General features: G+C 44.9%; 5 protein-coding genes across 5 annotated transcripts; 2 read left to right on the forward strand and 3 right to left on the reverse strand.

Moving 5' to 3' along the window:
- Window positions 1–379: 379 nt before the first annotated feature.
- CGGC5_v002437 (uncharacterized protein) lies at window positions 380–1,783 on the reverse strand (the record flags this gene model as incomplete). The annotated part of the gene is made up of 1 exon (XM_032027509.1): window positions 380–1,783. One exon carries the CDS (start codon window positions 1,781–1,783, stop codon window positions 380–382), a length of 1,404 nt encoding a protein of 467 aa, XP_031876139.1.
- Window positions 1,784–2,708: 925 nt separating this feature from the next.
- On the forward strand, window positions 2,709–4,242 carry CGGC5_v002438 (putative succinate-semialdehyde dehydrogenase; the record flags this gene model as incomplete). Its single annotated transcript, XM_032027511.1, has 3 exons — window positions 2,709–3,176; window positions 3,241–3,772; window positions 3,905–4,242. 3 exons carry the CDS (start codon window positions 2,709–2,711, stop codon window positions 4,240–4,242), a joined length of 1,338 nt encoding a protein of 445 aa, XP_031876129.1.
- Window positions 4,243–4,514: 272 nt separating this feature from the next.
- Window positions 4,515–6,411, reverse strand: acr-2-1 (Acriflavine sensitivity control protein acr-2; the record flags this gene model as incomplete). Its single annotated transcript, XM_066150959.1, has 6 exons — window positions 4,515–4,549; window positions 4,818–4,927; window positions 5,061–5,544; window positions 5,623–6,035; window positions 6,106–6,286; window positions 6,372–6,411. The coding sequence occupies 6 exons, from the start codon at window positions 6,409–6,411 to the stop codon at window positions 4,515–4,517; spliced, it is 1,263 nt and encodes a 420-aa protein (XP_066009856.1).
- Window positions 6,412–7,713: 1,302 nt separating this feature from the next.
- CGGC5_v002440 (uncharacterized protein) lies at window positions 7,714–9,146 on the reverse strand (the record flags this gene model as incomplete). The annotated part of the gene is made up of 6 exons (XM_066150960.1): window positions 7,714–7,735; window positions 7,794–7,882; window positions 8,775–8,780; window positions 8,826–8,858; window positions 8,926–8,938; window positions 9,079–9,146. The coding sequence occupies 6 exons, from the start codon at window positions 9,144–9,146 to the stop codon at window positions 7,714–7,716; spliced, it is 231 nt and encodes a 76-aa protein (XP_066009637.1).
- Window positions 9,147–11,525: 2,379 nt separating this feature from the next.
- POGZ-3 (Pogo transposable element with ZNF domain) lies at window positions 11,526–13,055 on the forward strand (the record flags this gene model as incomplete). The annotated part of the gene is made up of 2 exons (XM_066150961.1): window positions 11,526–12,798; window positions 12,850–13,055. 2 exons carry the CDS (start codon window positions 11,526–11,528, stop codon window positions 13,053–13,055), a joined length of 1,479 nt encoding a protein of 492 aa, XP_066009636.1.
- Between the last annotated feature and the right edge of the window lie 728 nt (window positions 13,056–13,783).

Raw genomic sequence — 13,783 nt, forward strand, 5'->3', positions numbered from 1 at the left:
GATCCGGAGAATCAGTAGATCAATGTACAACACAAATTCGCCGCCCTTTGGAAACGACCTGTCTTTCGAGCCTAGGTCATTTCCAGCAGATGGATTGAGGTACAAGATTAAACCGTATAACTGGGCTGTTTCGTGCGGTACAGGAAATTACTCCATAGGTAATATTCACGAACAACCTATTAAATAAAATACAACAAATGGTTGTCTTCTTTCGCAGTGAAATAATCATGAAATAAAATGAACTGTGGAACGTTGGCTCTGCTAGCTTGAAACGGAGTTATTGAAGTAGCACCGGAACTGACTCAGGGCAATGTCTCTAATCAATTCCATTGGATGTGTAGTCTTCTGATGCTTTGAAATAATTGATGTTCTATCTCCCCTACATCTTAGCAATTGCCCGGTAGCAAGGATAGTTACCACGGTCTAGAGAGTTTCGAAGCTCTCTTATACGCTCCTCAGTCAACAACAACGACGTAGGGAAGTCTTTTGGAAGTTTCTCTCCCAATATCATACACGCAGCAGCCTGACTAGAGCGGAACGCCTTGACCATACCAGTAGCATGATATGCACCGCAGACAAATTGATGGCTGCGTCCCGCGAAGGGAAGTGGTCCGATGAATGGAAGGCCGTCTTGGGTGAAGCTGACAATGCCGGACCAGGAGTGATCAATATTCGTAGCTGCATCCGCCTTCGGGTTTGCAATGGCCTCGAAAGGGAAGCCGCGCAGATGTGCGTGAGGTGCTAGATCAGTCACAGTGTCGTCGCCGGTCACGGTACGTCCTGTGCAAGCGCGACCAGTGACGATGCCTCCGTCCTCGCGTTGGATAAGGTAGTCGTAGTCTTTGCGTCCATAGCGATACCAGACGGAGTACTCCGGAACTGTTCCAAGAGGAGACTGTCCATTGCTGTCGGCCGCCCAGTGAACAACATTTACACGGACTGGAGAGACGAAGGGCTGCATCTCGGGGAGAAGATAGCCCATCCAGGCGTTGGTGGCGTGAATGACCTTCTTGGCCTTGATGGTACCGCCTTTCGTCTTGACGGTAGCAAACTCCGCCCCGTCGCGATCCTCGATGGACTCCACAGCTGTGTTGGTCTGCATGTTGACCTTGTTTCCTCCGATGAGGTTCTCCCAGACCTTGGCGATCCACTTGTAAGGCCAGATAGAGCCCGCGGGGATGGTGATGGCTCCGATGCAGCGCTTCGATAGCTTCATCTGGTGCTGCAGAACATCTCTATCGGTATGAACGGTGTGAAGAGCGGCAAGATGAGGTGCGTGCACGCGAATGTCCTCTAGTGCCTTGAGGTCTTGTTCGAAAACTACCTGGTCGTAGTAGGCCTCAACACCAGTGGTGAGAACCAAATCACAGTCTGCGCCGTCTTCCTTCGTTGCTGCAGCGATGGCGTTCAGGTGACTTTGCTCAAATTCAGAGATCTTGATGGCCTCCTCGATTCCGAACTGGTGTTTCCGCTCGTTCCACATCGAGAAAAGCATCGTCTTGATGTGACCTCCATTGCGGCCGGTAGCACCGGAGCAGAGAGTTCTAGCTTCGAGGACGACGATCTTCAGATCTGGCCTCTTTGCGCATAGAGTGCGGGCTAGGGTCATGCCGGAAATACCGGTGCCAATGATGACGAGGTCGACAGGGTCTTGAGGCCATGGTGAATTGTGGTTCGCATAGGCGCTTGGGTTAACGTGCCAGTATGGCTTGGTCGAGTTGGCGCGAGGAAGGCCAGGGTTGACCACGCCTGGCGGGTAGATGCCTTCAAGTGCTCCAGACATTTCACGGTAGCTATATATGTTGAGTCAAATGATCTCGGGGAAAATGAAGAAGAAGCAGACCGAATGCACGGATGAAGAAGCGGCGACAGCGAAGGTAGCGGTAGACATATTGGGGCGTTCTTTACACATTAAATGATGAAGTAGTTAACCACGTTTTGGTGTGTACCTAGACTGGCCTGATGTGCCATGAAGCTCAACATGGTGACCGTGCCAACATCAACCCGTTTTGGGAAGGTTTAATGAGACCTTTGGGCTCTCCACCAAGCAATTCTGGGCCGGTCTCATCAATGGTGGGGCATAGCTGGACAACGGCATTTCGTGTCTTAGTTACCCCGCGTCACCCCTCCATTCTGCAGCTTATCTTCCTCAGCTTCGGCAATGGAATTCTAACACTTTTCATGCCAATCCACCCATTGGTCGGATAGATTTCCGAATCTCCGCCGATATCTGCCCGGTCCCTGGAAAGGTGGAACTCTCGATGCTCGAAAGGAAACCCCGACTGAGGTGGTCTCTCAGCTCTATCCCAAAAGAGCCCATGAGGTCCCCGCAAGGTCTCTTCGTACTTTCTCTTCCCAGAAGGACACGTGCTAGTCCCAGTCTCCTAACATGTGCATGGTTCATTTACTCAACATGAAGCATAGAGAATAGAATTACACTAGTCGTCGGAAACCCTGGCGCACCCTTCTAGGCTGCTGGGTTATCGGTTTTGTGACCTTGGTTTGAGAACCCACTCGTGAATCTCGTAGATAGCACATTGTTGTCGCAGCTACGTAACGGCAGGCCGGAAACATTTCTCTTCTTTTCACTTTCACTTTCTCGTCATCATCATTCCTGTTGATCCAGCCTGCAAGATGGGTCACACGTTCCAACCGTGAGTTATGTCTTCATTTGTCTCCGTCTCTTATTCTAGACGTGTATTCTAACCATGACGCAGGTGAAAGATGATACTCTTTTCATCCAAAAGTGCCACATCGATGGCCAATGGACAGAAGCAGCCACCGGTCAGACTTTCGAAGTCCACGATCCCGCTACTGGCCACTTGGTCGGAACATGTCCCGAGTGCGATGCGACAGATGCTGAATCGGCCATTCGCGCAGCCGAAAATGCGTTTGGCTCATTCTCGCAGCTCACCGGTCGACAGAGATCCAAGATACTGAGGAAGTGGTACGACTTGATGGTGGAAAATCTCGATGATATTGCCATCCTTATTACGTGGGAAAGTGGGAAGGCTTTTGCGGACGCCAAAGGCGAGGCAGTATACGCCGCAAACTTCCTCGAGTGGTTTTCTATAGAAGCTACGAGATCTTACGGCGATACCTTCGTCCCGACGACGAAGGGCATGCGTGTCCATGGGATCAAGCAGCCGATTGGTGTTTGTGGCTTGATTACTCCCGTACGTTCCAATATCGCTTCGCAAGACGTAAGAAATGCTGACTATCTCGTCTTTTGACAAATAGTGGAACTTTCCCGCGGCTATGGTGACTCGCAAGGTTGCTCCAGCCCTTGCAGCAGGCTGTACCGTGGTGCTAAAGACTCCAGGTGAGACGCCATTCACGGCCAATGCGGTAGCGGAGCTGGGCAAAAGGGCCGGTCTGCCGCCCGGAGTTTTCAACATTGTTACTGCTTTGGAAAATACGCCTAAGATCGGTCTCATCTTGACCACATCGCCGGCTGTTAAGAAGGTCTCCTTCACTGGCAGCACGGATGTCGGCAAGCTCTTGATGAAGCAGGCCTCTTCGACTATTAAGAAGCTCTCACTCGAACTCGGCGGTAATGCGCCCTTCATTGTCTTTGATGATGCTAAGGACATCGATTCCGCTGTAGCCGGCTGCATAGCTGCCAAGTTCCGGAGTAATGGGCAGACCTGCGTATGCGCGAACAGAATCTACGTTCAGAGTGGTGTCTATGAGCAGTTCGCAGCTAAGCTCAAGGACAAAGTCGAGAGCAGTTTCAAGGTTGGCCTTGGATTCGATGCCGAAGTAACACATGGTGCGTTGATACACGTCTGAGCTGTTGAGAAGGTAGCCCAACACGTGGATGATGCCATCGGAAAGGGGGCTACCGTCTTGACTGGGGGGTTGGCTATGCCCCATCTTGGAGAAACCTTCTATGCCCCAACAGTGTTGACTGGCGTCAAAGACACTATGGATGTTGCGGCAGCTGAGACCTTTGGCCCTGTCGCCGCATTATTCAGCTTCGATACGGAGCAAGAGGTCATACAGAGGGCCAACTCTTGTCGGGTAGGGTTAGCCGGATATGTTTACAGTGGAGATCTCGATAGGGTGTATCGCGTGGCAGAGCAGTTGGAAGTTGGAAAGGTGGGAATCAATACCGGCCTCATCAGTGACCCTGCTACGCCGTTTGGCGGTGTGAAAGAGTCAGGCTTCGGCAAGGAAGGCTCCAAATATGGCATCGATGAGTATTTGGTTACGAAAACCATCACCATATCTCATTTGTAGATGTAGATTGCACAGATTTTCCTAGTAGTCTGCCAATCTATAAATTTGGTACAGAGCTGACACTGCATGTATTGTAAAGGCCCATAAACAAAAGTTATACAGTCTCAGCGTGGCTGTGCCGGTGCTGCGTCAAAGAATTGACAGGTAAGTCGTCTTCTATGCCAACTACTTGCACTAACGGCCTATTCACATCAGAAATAGCCCCGCTTCAGATAGCAACTCCGTCCACCTCGCTCCTTGGTCTACCTTTGCCCATATAAGGGGTAGATGATTTATGCCTCTGAGTAAGTTGGCAAATCGGCTGCGACTATGATGCCTCAGCAACGATCTTCGAAAAAAGGCCCGATGACTCTCCAATGAGCTGGCAGCCGCAACCAAGAACGTTGCCCAGACTAGAACGTGCGTCCCCGGCTCGTGTTCTGGAATTTGCTCCAGAGTCTCCTTGAACGCCTCAATTTTATCTTTTCCATCTGGTGCGACTGCATTGCTCCCTGTTACCCCTTGCAAGTATATGTCGTGAGCTTGTTGCATCACGCGAGCGACAGTAGCAACGATAGACGAGTCTCCAGCCTGACCTTGAGAGCAATATCTAATACAGTCGAAATACTGATCCCACTGAGATTCGGAAGCCAGCGTTTCAATCCCTGCCAGCTCGCTGATGTATGGTGCGGCGTACACCCTGTTTCTGATATCATAGTCAGCTCTTGTTCGATCTGTACAAGTATGAAACGCAGTTTATGTCAAGTTAATCAGAGGAAGAATTGTAGCCACGATTCGAGTTCAGGTCAAAGATGGAGATGAATGGCGACAGAGCTTACTTCCGCACCTGGCGAACTAGGAAACCTCCGAGTTCAGTAGCCCCTAGCTTATGCTCGCCGCCAAGAACATTAGTTGCCGAGTGCAACATGCTGAGTATTGTTGAATAATCTTCCCTTCCAGTCACCATAGCCGCTACGAGTAGCACAAGGACCGCAACCGAGATAGCTTGGTTCGCTTCATAACTGCAACCTGCGAGGTTGCTTCGCTGCCGCAGGCCGTCAATGGCTAGGTTGTAAAGGGCCTGTGGACTATGTGGAGGCTCTTGGCTGATATGCTGTTGTTGAGAGGAATGCCGCAACCCATTCGTGTTGGTCTCTAAGTACCTAATGCCGTCTGTGTTCATGCCATCTCTATGAAAGGCGGATACGGCGAGCACTGCGTTCATTACCAGCTCATCTGCATGGGCCATTGGAAGAACAATGTATCGCCAGCCATTGTGACTTCCATCGATGGCCACCATCTCGCCAGCAATATGTTCAGAGACTTTTCAGGGCAGCAGAGTCAGCAAGGTTTTCAGATTAGGGCTATGAATATGCGATGATAGTGGGCTTCATTACTTACAGTGCAAAAGCAGCTCTCTCTTCCAGGAAGGAATGTCGTCCATGAGGCATCCCCTGAAAGCTTGGTCATCTTGGCCAATGACGAAGCCTATCAAAGGAGGACCAGGTGGTGATACATGGTCCCGGCGATTCAATGACATTTCTTTCTCATACGAGTTATGCAACTCGTATGGGTCAAAGGACCTTCTGGATTCAGTATCGAAAACGGGATCCACATATGTGTTGGTGTACTTTAAAACCTTTGCTGGACTTGGAGCATCAACACCTTCGCTCACGTCACCTATATCCGAAGATGTTGATGCATTGCCCCTCGTTGGTTGCAGACTCCAACATCCCGCTTGCAAATGGAAATCTCCAGAATATTGCTCTGAAGATAGGTTTTGGGTTGCCTTCGTCTTCTTCGAGTCTTCTCGCCTGACAAATACAGCAATGAGCACGTATGAACTATCAAATCTTGGGAAGCAGAAGAAAATCAGGTCAATACTTTTCACATAGGCTTTCAATGGTCTCGCCGGCCCATTTTCCGCGTGTGTTGACGCCATCGGCAAATCGTACTCTCACATTTGCGTCAGTGCCGCTGCAGTCCAAGCCCCGAGAGCTGCACTTCATGCATCGGGGTATCCTTCGGTCGCACGAGACGCGACGTTTCGAGCATTCGTAGCACCCTGCATTATTTTATCTTAGTTTAAGCTAGCTCCACGAAATTTTGAGGAAGATTGACCGCTGAAGCTGGCAAATAAGTTGGCTCACCTTTGACTTTTGGGCGGTAAGGACGCTTTTGTGGGGCCATCTCATGTCTTTCACAGCTAGACTGTGTCGTCCCTTTCTGCCTCTGCGTGCTGCTTACTGTGCTCACAAACGCGGCTCAAAGCCTGTCACCATCAAATCGGGAAGTAAACAGGAGATCCACGATTGTAAGTAGACCTTGGAGTTGCACATCGGATGTTCAAACGAAGCCTCGCAACTAGGACCAAGATACCCGAAGCCTCCGCTTTCCGGCGCCAATTGGCTACGGGGGCCGTCCGTTGGTGCGGGGGAAACTAGGATGGGGTGTGCGTGAAGTGGCTTGATTAATCTAGCTACGAGCGCCAGGCGCGGCTGGCTATAAAGTGGTGTGGCTGATCCCTTACGTAAAGGTGGGATTCAGGCTGGGATTCAGGCCTCAGGCCCAGGCCTAGCTAACTACTATGTTGCACCCCCCTTTTAGCTGACGCCTCTAGCGCCCTAAGTGAAGCTATTCCTATCTTAAAGCAGTAATCTAATTGATTATATAGTAGTTTTATATTATTCTTACCTCTATATATTATTCCTACTTTTCTATATTACTATTATTATCCTATCTTAACTTTAAAACACTTTTTAACTCCCTCTAGCTTTTATATAGCTAATTAATATTATAACTACTACTTAGGTTATCTCTATAAAGATAATTAGATAGCTACTTAGTATAGTTAGTATTACCTTCTATTTTTAACCTAAGTTAAGTCTCTATGCTAGTAACTTAGAGGTTTACTATTTAAAACCCCTTTATAGAGTTAACTTTTAACCTAAATAAATCTAAAAACTATTTACTTTAGTCTAATCTTAGATTTTATATTCTGAGTAGCTCTCTCTCTCTAAAAGTAGTAATCCTTAGGTTATTAATTAGCTTTATAATACTTCTCCTCTAATCTGCTGATTATATTAAGTTAGGTATTAAATATAATAGTTCTTAATTAATATTACCTTAAAGATTAATCTTCTTATAATACTTTTAAAGCTTAGCTAATTAATTTTTTACTCTTTTAAACTTTAAACTTATATTAATTTTATCTAACGTATATGCATAGCGAGTCGCCCATCATAGCGAGCCGCCCACTTTTCCTTAATTCTACACTCTTCACCTTCACAACAACCTTCCTCTACGTACGACCATGAGTTCTTCTTCAAATGAAAGTCGCATTATCCTTGCAATTGAAGCTATTAAAAAGGACCCAAAACTATCCGTTCGAAAAGCAGCTTCTATCTATAAGGTCCCGAGAACTACACTTCGCGACCGACGCGCTGGACTTCTACCACGACGCGAAACTCGTACGAATTCAATGAAGATGACTCAGGTGGAAGAAACTGTGATTCTTGAACGAGTTATTGACCTGATCGATCGAGGATTTCCACCGCGACTTGACGACGTACGAGATATGGCCGATTGTCTCCTTGACGAACGTGACGCGACGCGTGTCGGACCGCGATGGGCAGAGAACTTCGTACGACGCCAACCACAACTAAAGACGCGTTTTCGACGTAGAATCGACTATCAGAGGGCATTGGCTGAAGATCCTGCAATTGTGCAGGCCTGGTTTGCCCTCGTACGAAACACAATCGCGAAGTACGGAATACACGATGACGATGTCTACAATTTTGATGAGACGGGCTTCTTGATGGGAATGCTGTCGCACGCAAAGGTTATTACAACCTCTGACCGCCGTGGAAGGCCTCGTACGAAGCAGCCTGGCAATCGCGAATGGGTTTCTGTCATTCAGGGCGTATGTGCAGATGGCTGGGCGCTGCCTCCATACGTCATTGTTAAGGGCAAATATCACCTACTCTCATGGTATACCAATGGCCAATTCCCACCCGAATGGCGCGTCCACCCTAGCGAAAATGGATGGACTACAAATGAGATTGGCCTAGATTGGCTAAAACATTTTGAAAAGTGCACAAAGTCTCGCACGAAGGGTGTTAAACGGCTCCTAATCCTTGATGGCCACAACAGCCACAAATCCACCAAGTTTGACGATTACTGCAAGGAACACGGCATTATTGCTCTTTGCATGCCTCCGCATTCATCGCACGAGCTTCAGCCTCTTGATGTTGGCTGTTTTAGTCCGCTGAAGGCTTCATATGGCAAGGAAATCGAGAAGATGATGCGGATGCAGATTACGCACATTACTAAGGATGATTTCTTTCCTGCCTTCAAGGCAGCCTTTTTTACTTCAATAAGCAAAGAAAACGTACAAGCTGGTTTTAGACAGGCTGGCCTTGTACCATTCGACCCAGAAGCAGTTCTTTCCCGCCTGGATTTCAAGCCAAAGACGCCAACACCATCCAACTCATGCCCAAGCAGCCAGGGCTCCTGGGACCCAAAGACACCAACCACAGCACATGACGCCGTACGAAGCTCTGCTTCACTTAAGAAAAGAATCACTAGTCATCAAGATAGCTCACCAACTCATTTGTACGAGGTTGTTGATTTGCAAGCTAAAGGTATTAGCAAGTTAGCACACAAACTAGCTCTTGTTGAAGCCGAGTGCCGCGGGCTTCGTACGGCAAATGAGATACTAAGTAAGCGCCGGAGAGCTAAGAAAACCCAACTACGTCTTGGAGGGTCACTTAATACAGCTGAAGCTGAGGCAATACGGGTAGAAAAGGGGGTTGTTGATGCTGGAGGCGAAAACATGCGTCAAGAGGGTGCTCGTACGGAGGGGGGTGAATCGCGCGGGCGGCGATGTGGTAACTGCGGAAAGACTGGACATAATGTACGAACATGTCAGGTAGTTTGGGAGACCTCTGAAGAAGAGGCTGATGAGTAGTTTCAATTGATTTCGTACGATGTGGCTTAATTGACTTACACAAATGGCTGGAGGGTAGTGAAAGGTGGGCGGCTCGCTATGATGGGCGACTCGCTATGCATATACGTTAGAAAGGACTTAATTAAGATTAAGTCTTAAGATATTATCTTTAGATTAGGATTTATTATTATTTATAGGTAGTTTAAATAAACTTAGCATTCTAATAAAATTATAATACTTCTCTACTACTAGTAGTTTAGTGAAGCTATTAGTAACTATCTTATAGGTTAGGATATAGTTAATCTTAAAGTCCTTATTGCTGATATTATTAATAATTTAATGATATTTGATCTTAATGTGGTGTAGTTTAGGTAATTATTTACTTAATAAGTAATTATAAAGGGTATTTATAGAATCTATATATACCTAAAGAGGTAATTAAATAAAGATATTTATCCTTTTAAAGAGATCTGCGATATATAATAAAGCTTTCCCTCTAGGTATTAGATTTATCTACTTAGCCTTATAGGTTAATATAGCTATAAATAATTATAATGCTAATTTCTAGGTGATTAATATTCTTCTATATATAACTATATAACTAGCTATTAACTTACCTATGTTTTTATAATTAGACTAACTAGCTAGTATTATAGAATACTAATAATTTGAGGTTATTAATAGAGTAACTTAGACTATTAAGGTAGAGTGCTAATTATTATAAGCTAGTTATAGAGATATCTCTATATTAATCTTAATCGTTTATTATACTTTTTAGAGGTATGTTGTTGATCTTTAGTAGCCCTACCTATAGGTGTTATAATATCTAGTTATATACTATTTATAATCTACTATAACTTACTTAGATTACTTTAATATTTATATATCTTAGTAGGTATTTTATGTTATTCTATAATCTCTAGTAGCTAAGTATTGCTAAGGGGGTAGGGTATTTAGTTATATCTAGTGATACCTTTCTCTATTAATATATTATTAATATACTTAGCCTATAAGATCTAAAGTTATCTTATTTTATAGTAGCAAATAATTTTAAACCTAAGAAACTATTAAATGTGCTTTACTTAAATCCTTAATCTAAAAGAAGTTATATAAGTTATTTTTAAAGTTATTAACTTACTTAATATTAGGTATAGTAATAAGTATATTATTAATATAAAGTAATACTATAATGCTATCCTTATTAATAAGAATATAAGGTTCTTTTAGTAGTAGATTAAACCTTAATTATTTGAGGATAGTAATAATTTGCTTATATTAGAGAAGAGGAGATTCTCTTAATTTATAGAGAGCTTTTTTTAACTTATAGAACTAGCTAGATCTATTATTAAACCTATAGGGTTAGGTAATAAAGATATCTTAATCTCCTATAAGAATATTTAAGAAGGTTATAACTATATTAACCTAATAAAGTTTTAGATCTTTAAGTACTATAATTAATAGAAAGACTTATAGAGTAATAAGATTAGTAATAGCATTATAGACTGTTTTATTATCCTTATCTTGAAAGTTGCTATAAATAACCTATCTTACTTCAACTTTATTAAGTTTTCTATCTATAGTAACCTTTTTATTATATACCTATTTGCTTAAGAGATATTTAAGGCTGTCTAAAAGCTTTTTAAGCTACTAGTAATCTATCCTTTATAAGCTATTAACTTAAGTCTTTATAGTATTAAAGATAGCTAACTTTAGAGGTCCCTCTTCTATTACCTCCTATTTCCTAAAAGTTATAAGTAAGTGAATCTCTAAGCTAAAGGTTTATAATAAGTTAGATACGAAGAAAGTAAAAGTTGTTAACACAGGTATAAGCGTATTCAGGGGCGTAGTATATGCGCCTATATAGTATAGGGTTATAGATGGGCTTATGTTATGATAAAATGTGATAATCCTGAGCATTTATAGGCATTTAATCGTATAGAGAATAATAAAGGAAGTGATGTATTGTGATGACTCTTGTTGATGTAGTTGGCAGGTTATTTCCTAAGGTAGGGAAAAAGGAGGGGAAAGATAACCTGAAACGTAACCTGCTAAACTGCTAATTACATAAGGTGCTTACGTAACTATACATATTACATAATCAATATTGTAGTTATAGGTTATAATAAATAAAGCATTTTTATATAAGGTTTTATACCTTAAAGTCTATTAGTTTATTTTATATGTAATATTTAAGTAAGTAAGTATTCTTATAAGTATTATTATTATTAAGTTATATAAGATGTTATAATGTGGTTCATCAGTCAGCCGCGCATATCAGTCAGCCGCGCACTTTTTCCCAGACACGCTCAGTCATTAACCATTTAAACACTCAACGCGTAAATACTCTACAACCACAATGCCAATTTACTCACAAGAAGACAAAATCCTTCTTGCCATCGAGGCGATCCAATTGACACGTGCTGCAGGTCAAAAGCTAAGTGTACGGCGTGCAGCAAAGAACTACGGTGTCCCCGAAAGCTCCTTACGCGACAGAATGAACAACCGACCTCGACGCGAAACTACCCAACCTCAAAGACATAAACTCGATGCGATCGAGGAGAAAACACTTCTCCAATACGTTATTGAGCAGGATTCCAGAGGATTTCCTTTGCGCCTCGCCGGTGTGGAAGATATGGCCAATCTCCTGCTGCGAGCGCGTAATGGCGAGCCTGTTGGCAAGCGATGGGCCAGGCGGTTTGTGGACTCACAGCCTGCTCTGAAAACCAAGTTTAATCGTCCATACGATTATCAAAGGGCTCTTCAAGAAGATCCTGAGGTTATATCTGAGTGGTTTGCGCTATTACGCAACATGATGGCCAAGTATGGCATCCAAGAGGGGGACCTATACAATTTCGACGAAACTGGCTTCATGATGGGCATGATCACCGCGTCAATGGTGGTAACACGCGCTGATCGACGCGGCAAAGCAAAGCCTGTCCAGCCTGGCAACCGTGAATGGGCTACAGTCATCGAATGTATCAATTCGGGCGGGTGGTGCATCCCTCCGTTCGTGATCGTTAAGGGCGTATATCACCTTGCTAGTTGGACCACGGAATCAGGTTTTCCGGGCAACTGGGTGATCAAACCCACTGCTAATGGATGGACGGACAATCAGACGGGTCTTGACTGGATTAAACACTTCGACAAACACACTAAGAACCGAACGAAGGGCGTCTACCGGATGCTTATTATCGACGGCCACGAGAGCCATTTGTCGGCCGAATTCGACGATTACTGCAAGCAGAACAATATTATAACCGTCAGTATGCCTGCACATTCATCGCATCTACTACAGCCATTAGATATTGCCCTTTATTCGCCTTTAAAACGCGCATACGGTGATGAAATCAACCTATTCATCAGAGCCTCCATAAATCACATCACCAAGTCTGAGTTCTTTATTGCCTTCCACCAGGCCCACAACAAGGTTTTTAATGAGGAAAACATCAGGTCTGCTTTCCAAGGCGCTGGAATTTCACCATGGGACCCAGACCATGTCATCAAAAAGCTTGATGTGCATTTACGGACGCCTACACCTCTTATAGCCAACCCTTCAACACCACCACCTTGGCAGTCGCAAACGCCCTCTAACCCACAACAAACCGTCTCACAGTCCAGCTTTATCAAAAGTCGCATCTCTGCTCATCAAGGAAGCTCACCGACACCAATTATTGCTGCAGTTGAGCAATTGTCAAAGGGTGCGCAGGCAATGGCGCAATCAATCACTATTTTGACTGATCGGCTTCGTACCCTTGAGGATGCGAATGTAGCACTTGCTAAGCGCCGGAGGGCTAAAAGAACGCGGGTCCAGCTTGGAGGGGCACTTAGTATAGAGGAATCTCAGGTTTTGTGTTACGGTCAGCTATCCGACAGTAGGGTCTGCTAACAGAAGCTGGGGATTGAGACGTAATAACAGTACACTTGGTCGTGGTCTGGGTCGTAGGTTGTAGGCTGTAGTAGATCGGTCTTCAGAGGCTAAGGTGATCAGTCTTAGGCTCAACAAGTAATTCGCAGTGAAGGTAAGCTGAGAGTATCCGTGAGGATGAATACTAAGTTGATTGCTGAAGAGCTATGGAAGTCTGACCATGAGCCAGGCTCAGGGTCATACTATATATATAAGTCTTATATGAACAGTTCTGCTTGTTCATGAGCGCTGTGCCCCTTGTCACTATGAGCGCTCATTCTAGAGTGGGATGAGCGCTCATTCTAGTCTCCACTGAGCGCTCATTGTGGGTCCCTTATCTATGCTCATTCCTTATCATCACGTGACCTGTACCATAGTTCTTCCGTTCCTGAGTGAGTCCCTGTTGTTCCCGTGATCCTGCATAGTACAAATGTCCTGTCCTAGCCGCCCGACGCCCGAGTGGGTCCTTTAACTGTTATCCATGCATAACGGGTCGTAACATTTTGCTTGAAGGGAAACAAAAAGGGAAACGTCCAGCACCTCAAGAGGACGACGAGGGGGGTCCATCAAAGAGAGCCCAGCCAGCTCGGAGACGCTGTGGTATGTGTGGTGAGACTGGTCATAACGCGCGAACCTGTTCCAAAGATGTCGAACCCTCAGGAGATTCTGATAGCGACAACTAATAGTTGATTTAATGCGTTGTGGTTGAG

The sequence above is a fragment of the Colletotrichum fructicola genome (genome assembly GCF_000319635.2).
Source record: "Colletotrichum fructicola Nara gc5 chromosome Unknown KSG_Nara_v1_contig01, whole genome shotgun sequence".
In the NCBI taxonomy this organism is placed as follows: domain Eukaryota; kingdom Fungi; phylum Ascomycota; class Sordariomycetes; order Glomerellales; family Glomerellaceae; genus Colletotrichum; species Colletotrichum fructicola.